This window comes from Coptis chinensis, chromosome 8, assembly GCF_015680905.1.
Source record: "Coptis chinensis isolate HL-2020 chromosome 8, ASM1568090v1, whole genome shotgun sequence".
NCBI classification, from domain to species: Eukaryota; Viridiplantae; Streptophyta; class Magnoliopsida; order Ranunculales; family Ranunculaceae; genus Coptis; species Coptis chinensis.
The window spans coordinates 92,489,650-92,514,296 of NC_141463.1; the positions used below are offsets into that span (position 1 = coordinate 92,489,650).

The window sequence follows — 24,647 nt, forward strand, 5'->3', positions numbered from 1 at the left end:
CCAAGAAATCACAACTTGAATCAACACCAAATATTCAATTGACTAGAGTAACAAGTAACGCCAAGGAAAAATGGGTCCATACCAGCATAGAAACACCCGGGCATTTCCAGCTCATTGACTTATTCATTGCCGATACGGTCATTGAAATTTATGAAATCCGAAATCTCGTAATGTTTCGCATATCCATAAAAAAATTCCTGACCCCAAATTATAAAAAAACACAATCTTAACTTTCACCCTCAACCGTCCGATTAACCTTTATTGGTTTAATCTACAACACAAAAAAAACCACATCCTATAAACACTTGTTCTTCCACCGCACCCTCTCAAATCCATTATTTTTTTGTTTGTTTAAAAAATATATTGACCACTGCATGATTGACGAACCAAACGTTATTTTCTTTATCTCTCTTTATGGAGACCGCGTTCTCCAATATCTGTATCCAAGAAGAAGAACAGGTTCAGATTCATTTCAGATCTACACGTGTCCTCCTTTTAATTATATATATGTATATATTGAGATTGGAAATCTTGACAGGTTTGTGAAGGTGGAGGAGTTAAGAAGAAGGGTATTTGTGGAAATGGACAAGGAGAAGGAGGAGTATGTGCAATTTGTTTGGAAATTATTTCTCTTGAAGAAATGGCTCTTGTCAAAGGTTGCGAACACGCTTACTGGTTTGTCTCTCTAACTAAACACACACCCTGTTTGTTTGTTTCTCTTGTCAATCGTTTTTGTTTTTTGACTGGGTCTATTTTTTGTTATTGTTGGATATTATTTCTAGTGTGACTTGTATCCTAAGATGGGCAACTTACCATGAAAAGCCTTCTTGCCCTCAGTGTAAGAATCCATTTCAGTTCCTCAACATTCATCGCTCTCTCGATGGCAGGTAGTTTTATCATTTTACATATGTTGGAGAACTATGTTTGCCTTGTGATATATACTTAAACTCTACTTTTTTTACTTGCGTTAGGATCCATGATTACATGTTTGAAGAGAGTGTTTGCCTGCTTCTTAGAGCAACCTGGTTTACACCATTGACAGTAGAAGCTCATGAAGAAGCTAATGAAGAGTTTGAAGATGTTTATCCCTACTATGAGGACGATATTGATGACCTGGATGAGGTTTTCTACAACAGGTCATCGAGTGTTCGCATTGGCAATCGTCGCTGGGGAGATAATGGCTATGTTAGGGGAGGGCGTATTGAAGCAAGGCCTATCAACCGTATTCAAGATCCTGATGCTGGTCCATCTCGTGGTCCTAAGAAGGAGGCAGTGAAAGATGCAACTGGGCGACGGGCAAAAAGGGCACTGAAACGTGAAGCAGCCGATAAAGCTGCTGCAGCGAAACACCAAAGTCACCTGCAAAGGTTAGGGCGCAACTGATTCCTTTCCTGGAAGGAAGGCGTTGTACATTTTTTACATAAAACCTGTGAATAATGATTAGTGATAATGATGTCATAGCATCTTTGGTTGAAGTGGTTTGATACTCCGGTTGCCACCCTGAGACCATTTGTCTGAATACAAATTTTATTCCCATAACCTCATGACCTTGTTATATGTTTGAAAGTTTCTTAGTTCATCAAACACCGATGCATTCATTATGGCTCAGCATATTTGCCTTGTTTAACCCAGTAGCAGGTTTTGAAATTCATGAATAATGGTCAGTACTTTCCTCTAATTGGTTTTGCTCATAAAGGATTCCACTCAATTGTGGCTGTGCTCTCGAGTATTGAGATCATATTTTGTACTAAGCGTAGGAGTACAGGCCTTAACGGTGGTTTGATTAGGGAACGGTAAAAAAAAATCCTAATATATGAAGGCAGAGAACGTAGCTCGCATGTGAGAGATAACTAGGGGACTGGATATTGTTTTGAATTTTGTGATGTTTGAGTAAGGGATGATTAAGTGTTGGTTGTTTGTATATGTCAATACAATCATACATCCCATCGTTTGTCTGAAAAAATTAAAATAAATCAAAAGCACTATTTGATCTGTATATAAATCGAAAGCACTATCGGATAGGTTGGCAGCCGAAAATCTAACAACAACCTTACAGTTGAATTCTGATCACCCAATCTAAATTAGAAATCAAAGGCCCATCGAACAGGAGTATTTTGGTAAATTATTTTTTTTCTTTTCCAATTTTCATTTCTATTTTGCGATTAAAACCTTTACCTTCTCTCTTTCTCCAAAAACCAAAAATTTTCATTTTAACTATCAAAAATTAAAATCAAACCGAACCCAAAATAAACTCTTATCTTCTCGTGCGCTCTCACTCTCTCCTCCACTACTGAAATCAAACCTAAAATCAAACTCAAAAATCAAACCGAAAATTGAAATTCTAAAAATCAACTTTAACAGAACTTTGTGAATAATTGATTTTACACTTGAATCTTTTGATTAAATAATTTAATCAAACCGAAATACGTGTATAATGGAGTCAATGTCAGAAAATATAGCTATCAGTATACAAGAAGACATAGTTGTTGGGTCTTCTTCCAATAAATCTTAGGACAGAGAAATTCATAAACTAGTTGTTCCGTTTGTAGGTATGGTTTTTAGTAATGTTGACAACGCAAAGACTTACTACAAACAGTATGGTCAACAAGAAGAATTTGAGACTCGTGTTCGGTCGACGGATCGGAAAAAAAACAGTGTGGATTTGGCTACGGGCTGTTTAATGGTTTGCTCTCGTGAAGGGCTCCATAACAAGAGAAAAGTGGGAGAAGTGGGTGTTTCTAGAAATACTAGCACTATCAGGTGTAGTTGCCCAGCTAGAATCGTGTTCTAAAAAAAAACACGACGATATATACTATGTGTAATTCGTTGAAAATGACCATAGCCCGCGGTTTGGTTAGTCCGAAGAAAGAGAAATTGCATGAGATCAAACAAAAAATATGCCCGGCGGCGAAGAGGTTGGTGAAATTTTTGGTGAAAAGGGTTTACCGGTCGGCAAAGTTGTAACCATTTTTTAATAGGGAAGAACTTAGGTTTACAAAGAGGGATTGCTGGAACCATCATTACGGTTCGACCAGAAAAATGCCTAAAGAAAGTGATGCAACTGCCGTGCTTAACTATTTTATGCAGAAGAGTGTCGAGAATCCCCAGTTCAACTACGCCATTGATCTAGATCAAAATGGGACTGCAGTAAATTTTTTCTGGGTTGATGGGAGGTCTCGAGTGCAGTATGAGTATTTCGGGGATGTTGTCTCTTTTGATACCACATATCGTACCAATGCATACTCTATGCCTTTTGCCTTTTCTTGGAGTCAACCATCATATGCAAATCGATCCGGTTTGGTTGCGATTGTGACTTGATGAGATTTAAGATACATTCATATGGCTATTTAAGGTCTGGTTTGCAGCCATGGGTGGTCGTGCGCCAACGACAATCATTACTGACCAGGATAGAGTGATGACTGCAGCTATTACCAAAGTGTTCCCTGATACAGTCATCGTTACTGTCTTTGGCATATTATGCAAAAATTTCAAGAAAAGTTGTCTTTACTAAAATTGAGACAACGGTAAGCGACTTGAAGAACACTATTTCTTTCTCGTATAGGATTAGTGATTTTGAAAGAAGATGGTGTACAATAATAGAGAATAATGAGTTGTTTGAAAATCCTTAGTTGACAGAATTGTATAATATACGGGAGAAATGGGTGCCTTGTTATCTCAGTGACACATTTTTTGATGGTATGCATACGACTGGGAGAAGTGAATTGATGAATTCTCATTATGACCAATTCGTAAATTCGACAACTAGGCTGATGGAGTTTGTACATGGTAATGAGAGGTCTTTGACTTTGATTGCTAGGAATGAAAGAGATTCGATTACGCGACCGAGCATAGTTCACTTAATTGTGCCTAAAGATGCTTTTCTCCTTATACATCTTTGCGAAGGTCTATACAATCAATCCATTCAATAAATTTAAAGGGGCAATTAGAGAAGGCAAAAGCGAGTACAAATTTGATGGGGACGAGATTGTCAACAATGGAACCGAAGCTACATGGTGAAATTCGAGACCCACGGAAGAAGTCCGTTTGGAAAGTGAGTTTCAATAGAAGAACCTTAGGGAGACCGTGAATGTAAGCATTTTCAGGTTTATGGGGTTACTTTGTGGTCATATGTTAAAAAGTTTTTTTCAATTACGAGATCGAAGAGATTCCAAGGCATTTCCTTTTGAAGCGGTGGATGCAAAAAAGGCAAACACGATAGAATGGAGTTTGATCTTTGGATTAGTGGTCAACCATGAAAACCATGAACCTTTGAGAGTGGCTCATTATATCAAGGTTGCTTCTCAAGTGGCTTACGATGCAGGGAATACTGTTCATGCTTATTCATATTTTATAGAAAAGATGGGTGAAATGGCTATTGGAGTTTCAAAGTTGAATGAAACTTCTGAAGGAGTCGCAGATAATGAAGAGCCTCCTGTTGAAGAGCCTTCGATTGATACCTCACAGGTTAATTGATTTTAATGTTTAATTTGATATAGGTTTAATGTTTAATTTGATATTAATATTTATTTCATTCTGACTTTCAAATCTTTATTTTAGATATTGATTTTGAATCCTAACATTTCTCAAACAAAAGGGAGAAAGAAGAACGCGGAGAGATTTAAATCCCCTAGGGAGATAGCCCTAAACAATCCAGGAAGAATGTGTAGAAAATGTAGAGAGATTGCTAACCATGACTCGAGAAATTGTCCGGAGAAAAAGAATACATAATCTCTGAAATGTAAGTATTTTTGGTTATTGATTGCGTTTTCGTGGTCTATTATTAAGGATACTGATGCAAGTTGAGGTTTGTCAGAGTTAAGGGTGTCAGAGTTTGAGTTCTGTCAGAGTTAAGGATACTGATGTAAGCAGAGTTAAGGATAATGATTATTAAGAGAGTAGATAGAAATAGTTTTCGTTCATAGTATACGTATCTTGTTTTCTTTTGAACTTGTGATGTGGATGTTTGTTTTAATTATGATTGAGATGGGAAATGATCGATAAACTAGATTTTTGAGTTGAATTGAATTGTTGAAACTCCATTGCCCAAGATACAAATGAGGGAAAATACATTGACTATAATGACTACTGCTAAAGATTATAATAATGGGTCTGATTATTGCATTTTTAATGTTGATGCAAAAAATTTGTGTTTGGTTTGATTGAATGCATTGATTCTTACGCTTGTCCCGAACCCATTTCGTTATGAACTTGAGATTGGTGGTGACCTAATATATTACTTAAATGGGGATAGACTAAGTATAAAGAATGACAGTGATTGTATGATGTTTGTGAAGGATTCTGATGTTGATGATACTGGGTTTTTGAATTTATTTGTGGAATTTGTTATTGTGCCTCCTAAAAGATTTTCAATTGGGGATGGTGAAGTGTTTGAAGTAGTATGTGAAGGTAATGAGGTGGAAGAGATAACAATGCGGGGTATCTCAAATTGACCCATGAACATTCAATGTTCATACTAGACTCCTAGTATGAACACTGAATGTTCATACTCCTCGTGGACTATGAACACTAAATGTTCATACTCTTGTTGGACTATGAACATTCAGTGTTCATACTCCTAGTTGGCTATGAACACTGAATGTTCATACTCTTGTTGGACTATGAACATTCAATGTTCATACTCCTAGTGGACTATGAACATTGAATGTTCATACTCTTGTTGGACTATGAACATTCAGTGTTCATACTCTCGTTGGTCAGTTGGGTTATTTCTATTTTGATTAGTAGTTTCTTAATATGTGATTATCTCAAAACTTTCTATTTTTGGAAAATTTCGAATTTTGTGGTAATTAGGGTATTTCGCCTATATAAAGGCTGGTAGTCTGTATTAGGGTTTTCAGTTTTGGTTTGAGTTAATAATATTAAGAGTTACTTCTCTTGTTTCCATTGTTTGGTATTCCTTGTGTGTGAATCAACAAACCTTGAAGCCATTAATCCCTGGTATTTCACAAGAAATCAATAGGCTTTAGTGTTCATACCTTGAAGCCATTGGACTATGAACAATGAATGTTATACTCTTGTTGGACTATGAACATTCACTGTACGTTCATACTCTTGTTAGACTATGAACATTCAGTGTTCATAGTCCAATCCTATTGGACTATGAACAATGAATGTTCATACCTTTGTTAGACAGCTTATACATTGTCATTTATAATCTTTCTTTGTTATATAGCGTCAAGGCACAAACAAAGTGAACATTTCAAGGAACCACACGTTCAGGGAAATGCAATTTAAAAGTGAACTATCATTTATTTTTCAATCATACAATCAGCATCAGACCATATGTCCCTATCTTTAGGAAGCTTAATTAGGAGCTCGATCAGATTCTTCAAGCATTGGGTAAGGGGTAATCGCGGAAGTTAAAACTGCAAAAATGTATATACCAACCACGGAAGTTAATACTGTGAACAACAGATTAATAGGCTAATAATATATGAAAACAAAAAGACCATATCTGCTCCCCCAAATCATCTCCTAACACAAATTCTATGAACTCTGAGAAGTTAGTGGATGTGCAGATGAAATAGAGATCCAGAAAAACTGAAACATCATTAATCTGAGAGTAGTTAAATGCATTTGTTTACACAAACAACTAGAATACAACTTAAGAAGCTTCAATGTTCATTAACTGCAATGTAAACAGACAACAATTTCTTAATCTTACATCAATCTTTGGACCCAATACTGAAACTATGAGTACACATCTTTTGTTGGTATGCCTTCAATAGTTCAGGAATCTCATGATGATGATACTTTTGATTACATACTCCTAAATCCTAATCTTACCACATTACCTACAACTTTCTTCGTCATCAAACCCTCGGATACCATAGTTTGAAAAACCTCTTCTTGGAAATATTCTCTTTTCTAAGCTATGTCCTAGATAGGGGTGTCTCTTTTTGCCGAATTTCCGATTTTTCCGAAATCCGACCCGAAATTGTCTAGCTCTGGGTGTAGTTTTCATGGGCCGATATTCTGATTTTCCGATTTCCGAAAATTCCGAAAAAAAATTGGATCGGATTTGGATATAATTCTAAAATCCGATCCGATCCGAAATTTCCAAAATTTCCGATATTATTGCCAATTTATTCGAAAATATATACTTCTCTCACTATCCACTTGATTAGATCTCGACCGTTCATTCATTTTCTAGTTTTACTTCCAAAACAAAATAAAACATAACCTAGCCGCTACTTCCCACTTGAATTGGACCACTCTATGTCATTACACCGCCTACCATAACAACAATGATATGAAAAAATGTCATTGAGTCATACAATGACTTCGGACCAATCCAAAAGCCAAATTCAATAGATAGAATATTATGTAAAGCTACTTAGAGTCCAAGACCATAATCCATTATTTATGCGGACACTTCACGCCAATTTCCACAATAAAAAAAAGATTGAAACATTACAAATACCTAGACCTCAACGTAATGCAATGCTTGCTATTGGTGGTTCTGATTCTTTTCTCGCTTTTTCTTGGATCACTTGTTTGAATGAAAATGGGTTTTTTCAGTAAACAAGTGCGTATTGTTGTTGGTACATAGGTGTTGTGGACATGGTTTTCTCTCCCTACAATGAACATTGGCGTATGATATTCCAAAAATAATTGAAAATAAAGAGATCTTTGAAAATTTACCAAGTATTCTGAAATTTCCGAGTTATTCCGAAATTTCCGAAAGTTCCGAAATTGGAAAAAAAAATTGGATCGGATTTGGCTAGCATATTAGGTTCCGAAAAAAATTTGGAAAAATTCCGAAGGAGGTTAATCCGATCCGAAGTCACCCCTAGTCCTAGAACGGTTGCATTGTTAGAATACACAATTTGATGAAACTGTCAGGTTTACAAAGTAGAGTTCCAGGGCTCGAAAATGTAAACTTTGAGATATACTATTCAAACACGCCATGATCATCAGTCTTCGTCCATACCTTTCTCTTCATTGTCTTCTCATCTTCGTCTTTGTTACCATCTTCATCCTCCTCCTCCATAATGTCTCCTTCAGTGTCCACAAATCGAAAATGGGTTATTCAAATTTGGGTGCTGAAAATCGAAAATAGGGGGTTTTGGGATCTTTTGATTTTAAATTTGGGTACGTGAAATAGAATAGTTTGTTGGAGGAGAGGCGTTTGTTTTGGGTTCGGTTTGATTTTGACTTTTGATAGTTAAAATGGAAATTTTCGCGCAAAATAGAAATGAAAATTGGAAGAGAAAGAAAGTAATTTACCGAAATACCCCTGCTTTATTTAGTTAAGACAATATTTGGGCCTTCGATTTCTAATTTAAATTGGGTGATCCAACGGTGAGTTTTGGCTGTAAGGTTGCTGTTAGATTTTCGGCTGTCAACCCGTGTATATATATATATATATATATATATATATATATATATATATATATATATATATATATATATATATATATATATATATATATATATATAATCACTATCGAATTTGTTAATATTTAAAAACTTGAATTGAAGAATGCTTTTACTGATGAAAGGAAAACACACATGAGATAAATGGCAGAGAGATGGAAGACTAAACCAACAACCACAACCAACATTATGTGGGAAGGTTTCCTCCTAACGACGTCTCAAATGAAATATGCAATTGGTTTTAAACTCTTACATGTTACACCTACAGATTTGAAGGCTTTATCTTCCATACAAACCACGAGAGTGGAAAATCTAGGATTTTGTTTGAAAGATCTAAAGTGCGAGGATGAAAAGCTTCCACTATGGCCCTATCTAAGATATATGGACATACAGACACAATACAGCTATTACAATTTACAACTAAGTAATTTCAACAGGGTATCAGTGTATCAGTGGAAAAGTGAATTTCAATTAAGCTAGAAATCTAGTAGATTGTGGACCATAAGAATGACGCCGGCAAGTAGAAATGAAGTTCATAGTGGCCAAATTCTAACATTTATATTCTGGCCCAGTTTCAGTATAATGCTCTCGGTGTCTCATGCATGCCAAACTGTTCAATCTTGACTCTATGTTTGTCTATCACCTAGTAACTCTCAATTCAGCACGACAAGTCGACAACTACCTGTGAAACGTTAACTGATGAAGACAAATAAACCATAAAAATGACGAGTAAAAAAATGTTCTGTAAACATAATAAGTAAAATATGGTACTTGACTTACAAGCTTCCAAAGCTTTTCAAGCACGAACTCATGGCCCGCCATGCTGCAAAAATAGCAAACCTCTCTCTCTGCAAAGGAAAACCAGGCTGCAAAAACTTGCACAACAAAGCAGGCTATTTGCACCCGCAATTTTTTTCTAATGGCACCCCTAGGGCTGGAAATGGTGCGGGTTTTGACCCGAATCCGACCCGATCCAAACCCATTTCAACGGGTTTGGACCTTAATAATGAGTCCGAATAAGAAAATGGGTCGGATATGGATTATCCATTTTAATTCGGATTCAAAATTTGTTTTTACTCTAAACGGTTCGGATCCTCCTAGATCCGAATCCAAAATATAAAATTTTGTTAATATATCTTCCAAATAATAATAGGTCTCTCTTGTTTGTAGACACGTGGGTGATTGAGAATTTGTGGTTCGCAATTCGGGTCGGGTCGGGTCGGATCCGATTATCCCATTTACATAAATGGTTCGGATATGGTATGCCATTTTGGATCCATTCGGGTCATGGATCCGGATCTGGTTTTGTATTGAAAAAATGGATCTGGGCATGGATATAGTCTGATCCGACCCAAACCCGCTCCATTTCCAGCCCTAGGCACCCCTACAACTTTTGCTGGGATTTTAAACTTGGAAAGGATACTAGAACCTCTTAAAATGGCAGTGCAATCTTTTGTTATATCCGAAACCATTGTTTGCAAACATGAACACCGCCACCCACGAAGTTCTATGATCAAACTCCCAATGAAACTTATCCAATATGCATTTTTATAAAAGCACTCTGGACTAAATTCTGCTAGGAGACAAACAGTCTAGGAGAGGTTAACTCTATGAAAATCCACATAACATCAAACCTTGAAGTAGGTTCACTTGCACAATAACGGTATTTATTTTTCTGGAAACAGCACTTTATTAGGGCATCACCAATGGGGCCTGGATACGGGCACTTTTCTTCAAATTTAACCGACCTGAAAAGAAAACAGCTTCCAGTGCTGCCCCTAAATGGGCCTCTAGTTTTGTCATCCTGGATAACTATCTTCATTTCTATAGATGTTTTTAAAGGAGCCGGAAGCCCAAACCTTTGAGTGAAAATCCGCACATGACTCCACTTAAGTGCTCACGTGACTTTACTTCCTCCAGATTTCTTTCTCTCTCACGCGATTTAGAGTGTTTCTATTTCCAGATAACTCTATTAGTTTCTCTGTTGGAACACCCAACTATTATTGAGATTTAGCTCCTCTTTATGCTCCTGGTTAATCCGACGTGGCCCTCCAAAAAAGTGACGTGGATCTGGGTTTTAAGGGCCTGCATTGGTGATGCCCTTACACCCCACACTTTCCTCCAGGTCCTCCAAACAAGAATGACGGCTTCAGGAATACCGCGCTCGGATCATATAATTCTAGACCATAACAAGTACAACGTCAATATAACTCTCGAAACTATGTACAGGAGTGTAGTACATCCAATTTTCATCCTCATAACGAAGTAATCGAATATAGCAGGCCCTCTTATAGTCATCCAAGCAATTATAGAAGCACCCCCATCTAGTTGTGGAAGTAGAGACTTTGTAGAAGCAATTATAGAACCACCACCATCATTACTTTTTTAAAGATGATTTCAAAGGCAAAGACTAATGGAGATCTCTTTTTAAAGTGGATCCGAGCTTTTTTAAAGTTTTGAAGACTAAAACGGAGGATTCACATTTGTAAGTCGATCAAGTACACGTCGCAATGCTCCTATATATTACTACACCACATACCTTTACATTACTTAACTTTTATACAATTCGCAAAGATGATTTCAAAGCAGGCATTTACATTATTTAACTTTTACATCATCTTCCTACTCTTTAACCAGTTGATGTTACAAACAAAACCTTCTATGGCCACCTCTGGAAATGAGACTGATCTTCACTCTCTGATCGCTATTAGAGATGGAATTGAAGGCGGCTTAAGCTCATGGAACCAATCTTTCCATTTCTGTCAGTGGCAAGGCATTACATGCGGCAAGCGTCATCAAAGAGTCATAAGTTTGAATCTTTCCAGCCAGAGTTTGGTTGGATCGATATCGCCTCATATTGGAAACCTCACTTTCCTAAGGTTCATCCACCTACAACACAATCAACTCTACGGTGAGATCCCACAAGAAACTGGTCGGTTGTTTCGTCTTCAAAGACTCAATCTGTTAAATAACACTTTCGAAGGAGAAATTCCAGTCAATCTAACCCAATGTACTGACCTCAGGTACATTAATTTAAGTTGGAACAAATTGTCTGGGAATATTCTCGCAATGCTTGGCTCATTGTCGAAGCTTCTATTTTTTATTATTGAAAGAAGCAATCTAACAGGAGTGCTACCCCCTTCTTTGGGTAACCTTTCGTCGCTCCAAATCTTTTCTTCAGGTGACAATAAATTGGTAGGAAGTATTCCAGCCAGCTTTGGTAGACTGTCAAGATTAATCGGTTTCAATGTTGGACTTAATAGACTGTCTGGTGAGGTTCCTTTAACAATTTTCAACATCTCTTCCCTGAATGAATTAGAAATTGTAGATAACCAATTTAGTGGTAGTCTTCCACCAGACATGGGCATCACTCTTCCTAATCTCGTCGGTTTCTATGGTGATGGAAATCAACTTTCTGGACTACTCCCAGTTTCATTAGCTAATGCTTCTAAACTTCAACTATTTGGTATTGGAGATAACAAATTTGAAGGACAAATTCCTAAGGATTTTCAATTCCCTCAAACTATTGAACAGCTAAATCTTGGACGTAATCATCTAGGAACAGGAGAAGCTTATGATTTGAGTTTTATCACTTATTTGACCAACTCCAGTAATCTAAAGACATTGGCCTTGTCCCAAAACAATTTTGGAGGTGTTTTCCCAAACTCTATTACCAATCTCTCCAATGAAATGGAGGAGTTGTACCTAGGAGAAAATCAAATATCTGGAATTATCCCAGAAGGGATTGGGAACCTGGTCAATTTGTTTCTATTAAGTCTCCATTCTAATAACTTCTACGGTAGTATTCCATCTTCTATTGGAAAACTTCATAGTTTACAGCTGTTAAGTCTGTTCAGAAACAAATTGTCTGGACCGATCCCATCTTCTCTAGCAAACAATACTAAATTGAGTGAATTGTATTTAGATAGCAATAGACTGGAAGGAAACATTCCTTCAGGTCTTGGTGCTCTTAGCCAATTGCAAGTACTGGGTCTGGAACAGAACAACCTAAATGGTACCCTACCTAAAGAGATCTTTAACCTTTCCTCTTTGCTTTGTCTTAACTTCTCTATGAATTCTTTAACTGGTTCCCTACCTTTAGTAGTAGGAAAACTAAAAAATCTTGTTGATATCAAGGCGTCTGGAAATAAATTGTCTGGTTTAATACCTAATACTCTTGGTGAGTGTTTGAGTTTGGAAAATTTATACTTGGACGGAAATTTGTTTGAAGGGATAGTTCCTCAATCTTTGAGTTCTTTAAAGAATGTCGAAGGGTTGGATCTATCTAGGAACAACTTGTCTGGTGGAATTCCAAAATATTTGGAGGACTTTCCATATTTCCAGCTATTGAATCTATCATTCAATAAACTTGAAGGTGAGGTACCAGTGAACGGAATATTTAGAATTGCAAGCAAATTTTCAATTGTTGGGAATTCTGATCTCTGTGGGGGTATACCTGAACTGCAATTGCCACCATGCCGAATTAAGAAATCTGAAATGCACGGAAGATCCGTTTTTTCCAAGATAGCCGTTATGATCAGTGTGGCCGTGTTCATTCTTTTGGTATCAGGTTCTCTAATATTTTACTTGAGAAGAAAAAGTAAACTTAAAACGGCTTTTTTGCCATCATTTAGTGATCGGCATCTCAAGGTCTCTTATGGAGATCTTTCTCGTGCGACTGGTGGATTTTCTCTAACTAATTTTGTTGGTTCAGGTGGTTTTGGCAGTGTGTATAAGGGACTGCTCAACCAATTTGAAACCGTTGTTGCTGTTAAGGTGTTCAAGCTTCAATTGAGAGGAGCATTAAAGAGTTTCGTGGCAGAGTGTGAATCATTGCGTAATATCTGGCATCGAAATCTTGTTAAGATTCTAACCTCTTGTTCTAGCGTGGATTATGAAGGAAATGAATTTAAAGCACTAGTGTTTGAGTTCATGCCAAATGGAAGTTTAGAGAAGTGGCTGCATCAAGAGATCAATGAACAAGACGAAGAATCGAATTTTAACCTACTTCAAAGACTAAATGTCGCCATTGATGTTGCTTCTGCGCTTATCTATCTTCATCACGAGTGCCACGTTTTGGTTATTCATCGTGATCTAAAGCCAAACAATGTACTTCTTGATAATGATATGGTAGCTCATGTTGGTGATTTTGGTTTGGCAAAGCTTCTTACAGGATCAATAGAGAACTTGCATGATAATCAAAGTACCTCAACAGAGGTAAAGGGATCTATTGGCTATGCCGCTCCAGGTAATTTAAGAATTTAAAGATCATCGACATATTTTGATTTCAGTCCTTTTTCCAATTCATAAATGCATGAAATCAATATCCGGTATACTGCATTAGTTATAATCTTTCTATGCTGCCACATATAATGAAACTCAAATCCTTTTGCCTCTTTTTTCCCTTGTTAAGTTTCATGTCATTAACACCCAGTTGCATGAGCTAATTTAGGTACAGGAGGGCCTTGGATAGTTGGATGTTTAGCATAGTTATTTAGATATCTTAAAAGAGGAAAAAGGAAATGTTAGTGCGAATAATTAAAAAGCTCTTAGAGAGAATAAAAACTATCAACTTGATCTAATTTCTTTTCAGCCCATGTTAGTTGAGTTAAAATTCAAAAGATCGAAGATGAACGAGCTGTGGATGTGGTGGTAATTAAGCTAGTTTGGTTACTTTTATTAATATCTTAACTGACGATTGTGAGGACCCTTTCAATCTCTCTATAGTATAATGGTTTACTAAAAACTAGTGATTGATGTATATATTGCAGAATATGGTATGGGAGCTGATGCATCCATACAAGGTGATGTGTACAGTTATGGAATTTTGGTATTGGAAATGTCCACAGGAAGGAGACCAACCGATGAGATGTTTAAAGATGGTTTAAACCTCCATAACTATGCTAGCAACGGTTTGCAAGATCAACTTATAAAGATTGTAGATCCAATACTACTTCTATCTGAAGGAGATGACACTTTAGGAGATACTAATACTATGAGAATCAGCAGTCACAGAAGAGCAAAACTGCTAGAGTGTATGACTGCAATAGTCAGAATTGGGGTTGCATGTTCCGTGGAATCACCGATAGAGAGAATGGATATTAGAGATGTCAGTAGAGAATTGAACGCTATCAGAAAAACATTTTTTGGTGCTAGGATTCACGAAGAACGTCACTGACTCCAACGACGGTTTAAATAAAAGGTAAAATCTCATCTTTTACAAATAAATGAATATGAAAGAGGTAGAGAGCAGAAGAAATCAGTGTTTTGCTCTGTATTTATTCCTTCATTATTGTTCTTATGAGACATATAAAACATTGTTTAGAAACATTTATAACTTGAGTAAAAAGGAAATTAAAGGCATATTCTTCATACATGTATTAAAGGTTGCTACCAACCAGCACATGATTGGCAAGATAGCGGCCATATGCTCTACCAACTAGTACATGATTGACAAGTTACTGGTGATTTTGTATCAATTTGGTTATTGTGCAATATTTGTTAAGAGTTATGGCCAACTCAAATGGTTCCTTATCCTTGTAAAACCATGAAAATGTCCCATGGCCCCATACCCATATTCCTCTATCTGCAACCAAATTTTGCACTGTGCATATGCAACTAAATATGCAGAGTGGCTTAGGTCTGGCTCCAGAGGCGAGCAGACACCACTCCCAATGGAACACAATCCTTATCTGGCCACATGGACTTTATGTTGGAAATGTGAATGAATTTGTGTCCTCATGGGTTTGAACCCATGACCTTTTGTATTTACTACACTCTAATGTGGGGGGCTTTAGTCCCACATTGGTTACTAAACTTAAGACTCTTAAGTTTATATTGGTTGTGTCCTTATGGAGGGATAGTGTAGAGAGATATAAGGAGGTGCTCGCGCGCACACAAGGCCTCCTTGGTTTGGGGGCTCTCGGGAGGTGGGAGCTCCAGAAAACCTTAGTGCGCGTGTGCCACCCACACACGTCGCGCGCAGGGGGGGTGGATTTTGGTCGCGTGGGTGCGAGTACTAGGCTTGTTTTTGGTCTGAGGCTGCGTTTTTTCAGATCTATAAAAACAAAGGTCTCTCCCTAGCACTCATAACTAAAACCACAGGAGTTTGGTCTAATTGTTTGCAGATACTAAATGTGGTCTTCCTATCTGTAGGAAACATGAGCATACCACTAAGGAAAGAGCTAGACTTTATACCTTTTTCTTGAATCACAGGGGCAGCATAGGACTTCCTCCTCGAATTGGACTGTGAACTTATTGTCTGAGCTCCTTCGAAACTGATGTTCTAGACACTATGTCTATAGACGACTTTTACGATGAGTTTTCCTGTTTCTTGTATGTACATCTATAGTTTTTCCTTTCTCAAAAAGCTTGTTCACAAAGGAGGCTTTCCTTGATAATGAGAAGTGAGCAGTGACAATGATACTTGGGTTTGTTTAAAAATCTTTTCACTCCCTTGTAAAGTTGTGTCGAAAGTTTGCGACTAAATTTAGTTGTAGCGAATATTGTTTTGTTAAATTTTACGCATTTTAATCTCATTATTCTATAGTTTTAGCTCTTGTAGAGTTGCGGTCTTGTTTCAAAATCCAACTCTTCAGTTAGAAGTTTTAATTTAAAACATATTCTTGAAAGAAAGAGAAAAATGCGAGTCTTACAAGTCATTCTGTCCTTCCCAAGATAATCGAAAAAAGAGCCCAAAAGGTTAAAGAGAAAATTTGAGGAATAGTTAGAGATTCAATATGTCCAAATTAATTGAAATATATTGATGTAAAGACAGGACATTGTCATAACACATTCCCACTTGCTGATGTTTATGTTGAGAATGGAACTATAGTCATTATGCAACCTAACATCAATGTGAGTGCGCCTTGGGGAATGTGTTTTATTAGTAATAGGGGTGTGTACGGGTCGGTTCGGGTTAGGTTTGGGACTAAATTGACCACCGAACCGACCCTATCGGTTTATGTTTTTCTTGAATCGAACCGAACCGGTTGGGTTATACTATACTAATCGAACCGAACTAATTTTCAACTGAACCGATATCCAAACCAAACCGACTGGGTTATGGTTTAACCGATATTAAACGACCCAAACCGACTGGTTTTTACGTATTTTTAAATTAAATCAATTAAATATGCATATTTTAGTATATATTATATATGACGGGTCAGTTCGGGTCGGGTTTGGGACTAAATTGACAACCGAACTGACCCTATCGGTTTCACACATATTGGTTCGAACCAAACAGAATAATAAACATAACCAACCTAAAACCGACCGATTCGGTTCGGTTTGGTCAGTTTTGTCGATTTGGCCAGTTTTATGCACACCCCTAATTAGTAAAACACCCCCGCATTTGCGTAGCTACGCAATGATTTGTCGATTCACTGCAACTAGTGTGGATCACAACCCATGTAAAAATAGCAAACCTCTTTCTCTCTCTGCAAAGCAAAACCCGGTTGCAAAAACTTGCACAACAAAGTAGGCTATTTGCACCAGTAGAATTTTCTAATGGCACCCCTAAAACTTTTGCTGGGATTTTGTATTTTGGAAAGGATACTAGAACCTCTTAAAATGGCAGTGCAACCTTTTGTTATATCCAAAACCATTGTTTACAAACATGAACACCGCCACCCACGAAGTTCTATGAACAAACTTTTTTTTTGGAATGGCAAGTAGGGTTTTTGAGAGGTCCCTTACCCCTATTTTATTGAGAGTAAATAATTTACTGGTTATATTCGTACATACTCTTTGCCCATGGCATCATCATATATTATCTTCTTTACATCTTCCGAAAAAGAACTAAGAGTAAACTCTATGTAGCTAATAGTGGGTATGGCCGATGCTTATGTATCAGCTAACTTATTTGCCTATCTAAATACATGAATAATGGAAAACAACTCTAACTGTCCTATTAGTTCATGTATTTCTGCCATCATATGATTTGCTCGCCAAGGTTGTTGTTGTCCTTTGTTCTTCATGTATGCAGCTACAGTCTTGGAATCAGTTTGTGCCTTGATTTTCTTACACCCTTTACTCACTCCTAACCTCAGTCCCTGTTCCAATCCTTGCAACTCAATCAAGCCAATTGAATTGTAATATGCTTTTCCTTGTGCTGCCGCTAACACACCCCCATTATCATCTCTAATTACTACTGCCCATCCTCCTTGATTCCCTTGAAGTGTTCTCATGCGTGTTTAGGGGGCCACCCCCTCCTCTTGCTTTCTCCGATTGGCAAAAGTCAGATGTGTGTGTTTCGTCCCCACATTAATGTTCCATATTTGCATAACTCTGCTCCTCTCTGGCCCTTCCTCCATTTTTGTGCTAAGTGGCTGCAGCTTTGTCTGAACATCCCTAATAATTTATTTTCCCACCTGTTCCGCCACTGTTTGCTTGCTCTAAAATACTCTCCTATTTCTTTCTTGCCAGACCTTGTACATGAAGCCATTTAAAAGAAGCTTTAGCGTGTCTTGTTTGTAGCCTCGTCCTGATGTAGTTTGCATCACCCATTCTATTTCTAGCTGCCAAGATGCTGCCCTCGATCTATTGTAGCCTGCATATTTGAGAATATACATCCAAATAAAGTGTGAGTTTGTACATTCATAGAAAAGGTGCCTCTCTGTCTCCCTTCCATTTCCAAAAATAACGCAAGTATCGTCTTGCACTTGGTTCCACTCCTTCATTCTGGCCAGCGTCTTGAGTCCCTCTTTAAAAGTTAGCCATGCTATGAACGAATGACGCGGTATTCTGTTGGGAAACCAAATGATTTTCTTCCATGTTATTGCAGCTCTGATATCTCTGATGCTTTCGTATGTTTCTCTCAAATTAAAATCACCTTTTTGTGATGCTGTCCAGAGTATACGATCTTCTCCTCTCACTGGTTTTATTTCTCCTTCCATCTTCATAACAATGTCTGGCAAGTGTCTGCGAATATGCCAAGGAGTGATCCATTTTCCATTCTCGAGCAAATTTGCAACTGGGGCATTGAGATTACATGTTGAATCATATAGTAATGACATTGGGAAGTGATCTTTGAGTATACCCATAGGATGCCACGGATCCAACCAGAATTTTTTAGCTGTTCCATCTTCGATTTGGTGTTTCACAATCAGTTTGGCTTCTTTTCTGTTCTTCAGAATGTTTCGCCATACCCAACTACAATCATTTGGTATCTCTAACTGCCAGAAATTCTTCTCCTTGATTGAGTTCCTTTTAATCCACTGTACCCATAGAGTTTCCTTTCCACTTACAAGGTTCCAGACATGCTTCAAGGTTGCTGCAGTATTTGATGTTCTGAGATTCCGAATCCCAAGTCCACCTTCTTCAAAAGGAACACACTGGTTCTCCCAGCTAACTAGAGCATATATGAGAAGTCACACATTCCGGTCCAGACCACAGAAAATTCCGACACAACTAATTGATATCATCTATTGTTTGCTGAGGAATAACAAATGATGACGTCCAATAGATACTTATGTTGTTTAGCACTGCCTTCAACGGCTACACTCTCCCTGCGTAAGATAATGCTCTGCCTTTCCATGCTTGTATCTTGTTCCTGACTCTCTCTATCAACAGCAAGCAGTCTGTTGCCTTCAATCTTGTTGTTATTAATGGCAGCCCGAGGTACCTCACTAGCAGCTCTCTTGTTTGAAACTGGATGATGTTCTTCACTTGCAAGCTTCTAGTAGCATCCATACCCGCATAGAACATGTTGCTTTTCTGTAAATTCACTTGTAATCCCGAGCACATTTTGAACTTCATCAGAGTTTCCTTCAGGGTTCTCATTGCATTTAGATCTTCATTCATAAAAGCAAACAAATTATCTGCAAATGATAAATGAGTGATTTGTGGATTTATGCATTTATAATGTAGCCTATATTCTCCTTCCTCCACTCTTCTTTTTAGCATTTGAGTGAAGAACTCCATCACCAAAACAAATAGGTAGGGGGACATTGGATCTCCTTGTCGAATCCCTCGCTTACCTTGGAAGTATCCAAAAGGTGTACCATTTATTATGATGATATGTCTGGGTGTTTCAATGCATTTCTGAATCCAGTTCACAAACTGTAATGGAACCCCAATTCTGGTTAATACAAACCTGACAGCCTCCCATCTTACAGAGTCATAGGCTTTCCTGAGATCAATCTTCGCTGCACATCTCGGTGGCCCATTGTCCCTATGGTAGTTGTGTAATAACTCATGTGAAAGCAGAATATTATCCTGAATACTCCTTCTAGAAATAAATGCAAACTAATTAAGAGAAATCATCTTAGGCATAAATGTTTTCATTCTGCATGTCATAATCTTCGTAATGCATTTGTATTTCACACTGCAACATGCAATGGGCCTGTAATCACCTAGAGAACATGGTTTCTGTACCTTAGGTATTAAGGTAATACATGTGGAGTTCACTTCCTGCAGCATCATGCCTGATCGAAAGAAGTTTTTCATTACTTTTACAAATTCATCTCCAATGATCTTCCAGGTTGCCTTGAAGAATAGAGACGAGAACCCATCGCTTCCTGGAGCTTTATCACTATCTATATTGGACAGACATTCTATGATTTCATCTCTAGTAATTTCCTTAATCAACTCTGTTTGAGTTAATTGATCAATTTGCTCTACTTGAATATCATTCAACATGCTGAAATCCCATATCCTCCATCTGTGTCGGCCTATATAAGTCTTTATAAAACTTCACACATTCCTCTCCAATTTCTTCGATATCTTCGAGAACCTTTCCCTGTGCATCTTTCAGACATGTGATCTTATTGGTCATTCTCCTTGCTTTCACTGAGTTAAAGAAGTACTTAGTATTGCTATCCCCAAGAGTTACAACCTGTTCTTTGGATTTCTGTTTACATTCTTTGTCTTCCTTAATTGTCGATGTGATATACTTTCTTGTAACCACTTTTTCCTTTGTGATGAACTCTGCAGTCAAAGGTTGATTTTGTAATAGGGTCTGTACCTCTTGTAATTCTCTCTCGGCCTCCTTTTTTCTTGTGCAAGCCTTCCCTTTGTCTCTATTCCAGCTGATTAGCACATGTTTAACACTCTTTAGCTTTTTCATGAACGTGTACATTGGGTTCCCAACCACTGGATTCCTCCATGCGTCCTGTACCACTTCATTGAAACCTTCCTCATCAATCTAGTAATTAAAAAAACGAAAACATTTTTTACTCATACCTCTACTTCTTATCGTTTTGACCACCATGGATGAGTGATCTGAGGTTGCTCCTGGATTGTAGAATGTTGCTTCTGTGTCCCCAAACTCGTCGATCCATTCAGCGTTAACCATTACTATGTCCAACTTTCTCCACTTCCTAACTACTTGTTTGTTGCTCCATGTTAAGAAATTCCCCGAATATTTCAAATCCACCAATCCTACCATTGTTACACAGTGCAACAAGTCTTGAAAATGGTATATCCTTGTGTCATGTCCTCCTACTCTTTCTTGCGCATTCAATACTGAGTTAAAGTCACCCAGTACAAGCCACGGCTTTTGTATTGTGCAAGATAACTGAATCGTCTTCCTCCATAGCTCTCTCCGTCTCTCTCTGTCATTGGATCCATAGACCACTGTTACTACACATGTTTTCCCGTTTACAAGTTTAGCGTCCATCATAATACTTTGTTCATCTTTCTCCATTATATTCATGCGGCAATTCTGCGAATTCCTCTATGAACAAACTCCCAATGAAACTTGTTCAATATGCATTTTTATAAAAGCACTCTGGACTAAATTCAGCTAGGAGAAGTTAACTGTATGAAAACCCACATATCATCAAACCTTAAAGCATGTTCACTTGCACAAAAACTGTATTTATTTTTCTGGAAACAGCACTTAATAATTACACCCCACATTTTCCTCCAGGTCCTCCAAACAAGAATGACGGCTTCAGGAATACCGCGCCGGATCATATAATTCTAGACCATAACAAGTACGGTACGGTTGTCAATATAACTCTCGAAACCATGTACAGGAGTGTAGTACATCCAATTTTCATCCTCATAATGGAATGATCGAATATAGCAGGCCCTTTTATAGTCATGGTGAGGAAAGTGTCCATTCGCCATTGGTGGACTATCATTTGGTGGCCCTCCTGCCAGTCCTCCTCAAGCAATTATAGAAGCACCCCCATCTAGTTGCGCAAGTAGAGACTTTGGACGACAGCCTATATGGATATGATGTAATGATAACCACCATTTTCCAGTGGCTTTGTCCTGCCAGAAAGGGGGAAAAAATCAATAGAAACAAATATAAAAATTGCATTGCATTGCATCAGAAATTCAAAATAAGAGCATACAACCAATTAATGAATTATTCTAACACAAAAAAATTCCCCATGACAAAGATGGCCCAAACACAATCCAAGTAGCCCCGACCATTACAAAGTAGACACGAATGCCCCAAGATCATTACAGATTCTACAGCTGCGGCAGCAGCATTCCAACAGAACCAGGTACATTGGCCCCGGGTTCGAAAGAAAATGTAGTGGCTCCTCATCTCCTCAACTTGGAGGGAAACAAATTTTTCAGCAGATGCATGTGCTAGAATGGGGGATTCACATCCTAAAGGAGCCAAGCAATGGTGGAATCATAGAGCTGTAGAGCAGACTTCATATCAAGGCTTGAGGACCAAACTCAACCAACTTTGGATTCACTTCTTGAAAAAATAATGAGGAGAATTGTACTGTAGTGCCTCCAGTTTTAATGATTCTTTCTCCTGTAACTTTCAATGTAACCTATTCTTTTGCACTTTTGCTTGATACAAATGACCCTTAGGCCTTAGCAAAATAAATAAATAAATAGATGTACAATAATTAATATTTGAGAAATGGAAAGATCTATATCTCTTTGTGCTCCACACCATATGTTGATGTTGGAATAAAACGACTGCCAAGAGCAATTGAGGACAATGAGGAGTGAACTTGTACAAATCCTGGGCATAGCTGATTGTAGCAACCTGTATTATAGTCTACCTGTCGTTGCACAATATAGATGTTTAAGTAGTAAAACAAACGTTTAATGTCAGTATCAGACGTAGTATTTAATTTACCGCCCAAAATATGAATAGGCGAGTATCGCTGTTTCCTGCTATGTTTGGTGATACCTGATAAGTCAACATAATTTCGTCTCAAATCAATTCCCAGTATGTAAGCCATAATTAATTTTATAACAAGACAAAGTTAGCAATATCGACGCACCATCCAACCAGCTTGTAAACTGTTGTATTGGTCAAATGGGCCATTTTCAACCCACATTTGAGCAGTACTGAACTGATCCGGCCCGCTTTGAGTGTTGGACTATAAACATTGATTTGAGAATGAATTCCATGATATGTTAAGTTTCTCTCATTTGGTGTGTGTTTGTTAAATTTTAACTCATGGAAAGGAAAGGAAATAAAATGGGTGGTCCACTATGGAATGGAATGGAAAGGAAATAATTTTAAATGGTATGTGTTTGGTAAACTGGGGAAAGGAAAGTAAAACTAAGGAAAGGAATAATCATGTTTTGTTTGCAAAAGCTATGGAAAGGAATAATTGTATTGTTGAGTGGAGTGTATTAGTAGTAAGTTCCTATTTATCTATTTCCTTTCCTTTCCTTTCCACAAAAATTTGAGGGGTTAGCTTAAAGACACAAAACCTTTTCCATTTGTTTCCATATGGAAAAGTTCCCATTTCCTTTATTTGGGTAAACAAACTTTAAACTATGGAAAAGGTGGACCACTCTTATTTTCCTTTCCTTTCCATAGTGTTTCCTTTCCTTTCCATCATAACAAACACACCCTTGGTCTAAGAGCAACTACCTGTGCCAAACATTAGAAGAAAAATGTAATTGATAGCTTTTCTAGATTGTGATTGTGTGATAAAATACCATATTAAACACAAGAAAAATGTCAAAGTAGACGCAAAAGAACTACTATATTGTTAAATTATACAAAGCGTTGTAAAAATGCTATGAGTAACCAATTTTGAGGATGATGATTAAACAAGAAACATTTCATGTAGTGTAGAATTCCAGAATATCAACTTACATGTTGATTAGGGCGATCAATTGTACGTGGATGAATACTTGTACTGTAAGTCTTTGAGAAGTTTTTTGTTCTAATTAGATCTTCCTTTTGAGTTCTTCGAATGGGGACTATGGGGATTGTTCCTTGTGGACAACTTACACCCTCTAGCATAGCTAGTAAATCTTTTTCCAGAGCTGAAGTTCGATCAACCAATGGTTCAGGTTCATAAGTAGGTCTGATTAAGAAATAAAAATAGGAAGCAGTTAGTAATTAAAAAAATTATTTTTTTAGTTTCTTTTAGGAAAGGATTAAAAGAAACGGATGCTAATTTTGAGAAAAAATTCGTTCCTTGGCGCTTAGGAGCGAAGAGTTACTTAAGCACCCATCCACCACACATCCACATTTTTCTAACTAATGATTAATTCTAGTTAATTAAAATCTAACCAAATATTTATTTTATTCTCTCTTTAAATTATTCTATTTTATTCTCTACAATTTTTCATTTATTTGTTTTTCCATAAAAAAAAAATCTACAATGAAAATTCGGTAAAACCAAAAAAAATAAAAAATAAAAAACTTTGTATAATAAAATAAAAACTACTCTAACATTTATGGGGAAAAAAAATGTAAATGCAATTACAAATTGCAACTTTATTGCAATCCAAAATACCAATGATAATAGCCAATAAAAAATAAAATTAAAAAATTTGCGTTGTATTTGAATGAAAGAGAACCTCTTGAAAAATCTGCCAACATAAAATTGAGAAAGTAGGCTTTGATTTCTTAGTATGACCAAGATAGGAAAGAAGCTTTGAGTGTTTACAACCTTCAAGCTCCAACTGTATAGCCAACCAAGCTTTTCTGCATCCACTTTATTTATTTATTTATTTATTTTTTAACCTAAATCAGTAATACTTCTCTGCTCTTTTTTCATTAGTAGATATTGCTAATAGCCTCTCTTGTTGTTTTTGGCTTTTCTTCTGGGTTAGTTTAGAGTCTGCTTTGATCTCTGTTTGGCTTCGGCTTCATCTGTTTGCACTTTGGCATCTTTGTAGCATATGTTCTAGCTAGCTCGCGGGCTTGGCTTTTTTATTTTGTTTGGCTTTTGCTTGTCGTTAGCATGCAAGCTGTAGCATGTTGGTGAGCTAAGCTTGTTTTGATCGTCTTTAGCACGGCATATTATGCATTCTTGCTCTACGTTATGCGTCTTTGTTTTTTATTTCTTTGCTCA

At 37.3% G+C, this 24,647-nt stretch overlaps 3 protein-coding genes and 1 long non-coding RNA gene across 5 annotated transcripts; 2 read left to right on the top strand and 2 right to left on the bottom strand.

Moving 5' to 3' along the window:
* Positions 1-241: 241 nt before the first annotated feature.
* Positions 242-1,539, top strand: LOC147484437 (uncharacterized). Its single transcript, XM_086581580.1, has 4 exons — positions 242-459; positions 539-675; positions 783-887; positions 972-1,539. The coding sequence occupies exons 1-4, from the start codon at positions 415-417 to the stop codon at positions 1,381-1,383; spliced, it is 699 nt and encodes a 232-aa protein (XP_086437706.1). The 5' UTR covers positions 242-414; the 3' UTR covers positions 1,384-1,539.
* A 9,252-nt stretch (positions 1,540-10,791) lies between these two features.
* On the top strand, positions 10,792-15,888 carry LOC147484438 (uncharacterized). Of its 2 annotated transcripts, XM_086576855.1 has the most exons (4): positions 10,792-12,970; positions 13,115-13,648; positions 14,172-14,602; positions 15,616-15,888. In XM_086576855.1, the coding sequence occupies exons 1-3, from the start codon at positions 10,975-10,977 to the stop codon at positions 14,576-14,578; spliced, it is 2,937 nt and encodes a 978-aa protein (XP_086432981.1). In that variant the 5' UTR covers positions 10,792-10,974; the 3' UTR covers positions 14,579-14,602; positions 15,616-15,888. The 2 variants fall into 2 exon arrangements, with proteins under 2 accessions (XP_086432981.1, XP_086432980.1); XM_086576854.1 differs by having other exon boundaries at positions 10,792-13,648.
* Positions 15,889-20,032: 4,144 nt separating this feature from the next.
* Positions 20,033-21,049, bottom strand: LOC147484439 (uncharacterized). The gene is made up of 2 exons (XM_086579750.1): positions 20,612-21,049; positions 20,033-20,548 (listed from the first exon to the last, which is right to left on the bottom strand). The coding sequence occupies exons 1-2, from the start codon at positions 21,047-21,049 to the stop codon at positions 20,033-20,035; spliced, it is 954 nt and encodes a 317-aa protein (XP_086435876.1).
* Positions 21,050-23,190: 2,141 nt separating this feature from the next.
* LOC147484440 (uncharacterized) lies at positions 23,191-24,429 on the bottom strand. The gene is made up of 3 exons (XR_015204260.1): positions 24,151-24,429; positions 23,438-23,651; positions 23,191-23,209 (listed from the first exon to the last, which is right to left on the bottom strand). It is a non-coding gene; the product is annotated as an uncharacterized LOC147484440 (long non-coding RNA).
* Positions 24,430-24,647: the final 218 nt, after the last annotated feature.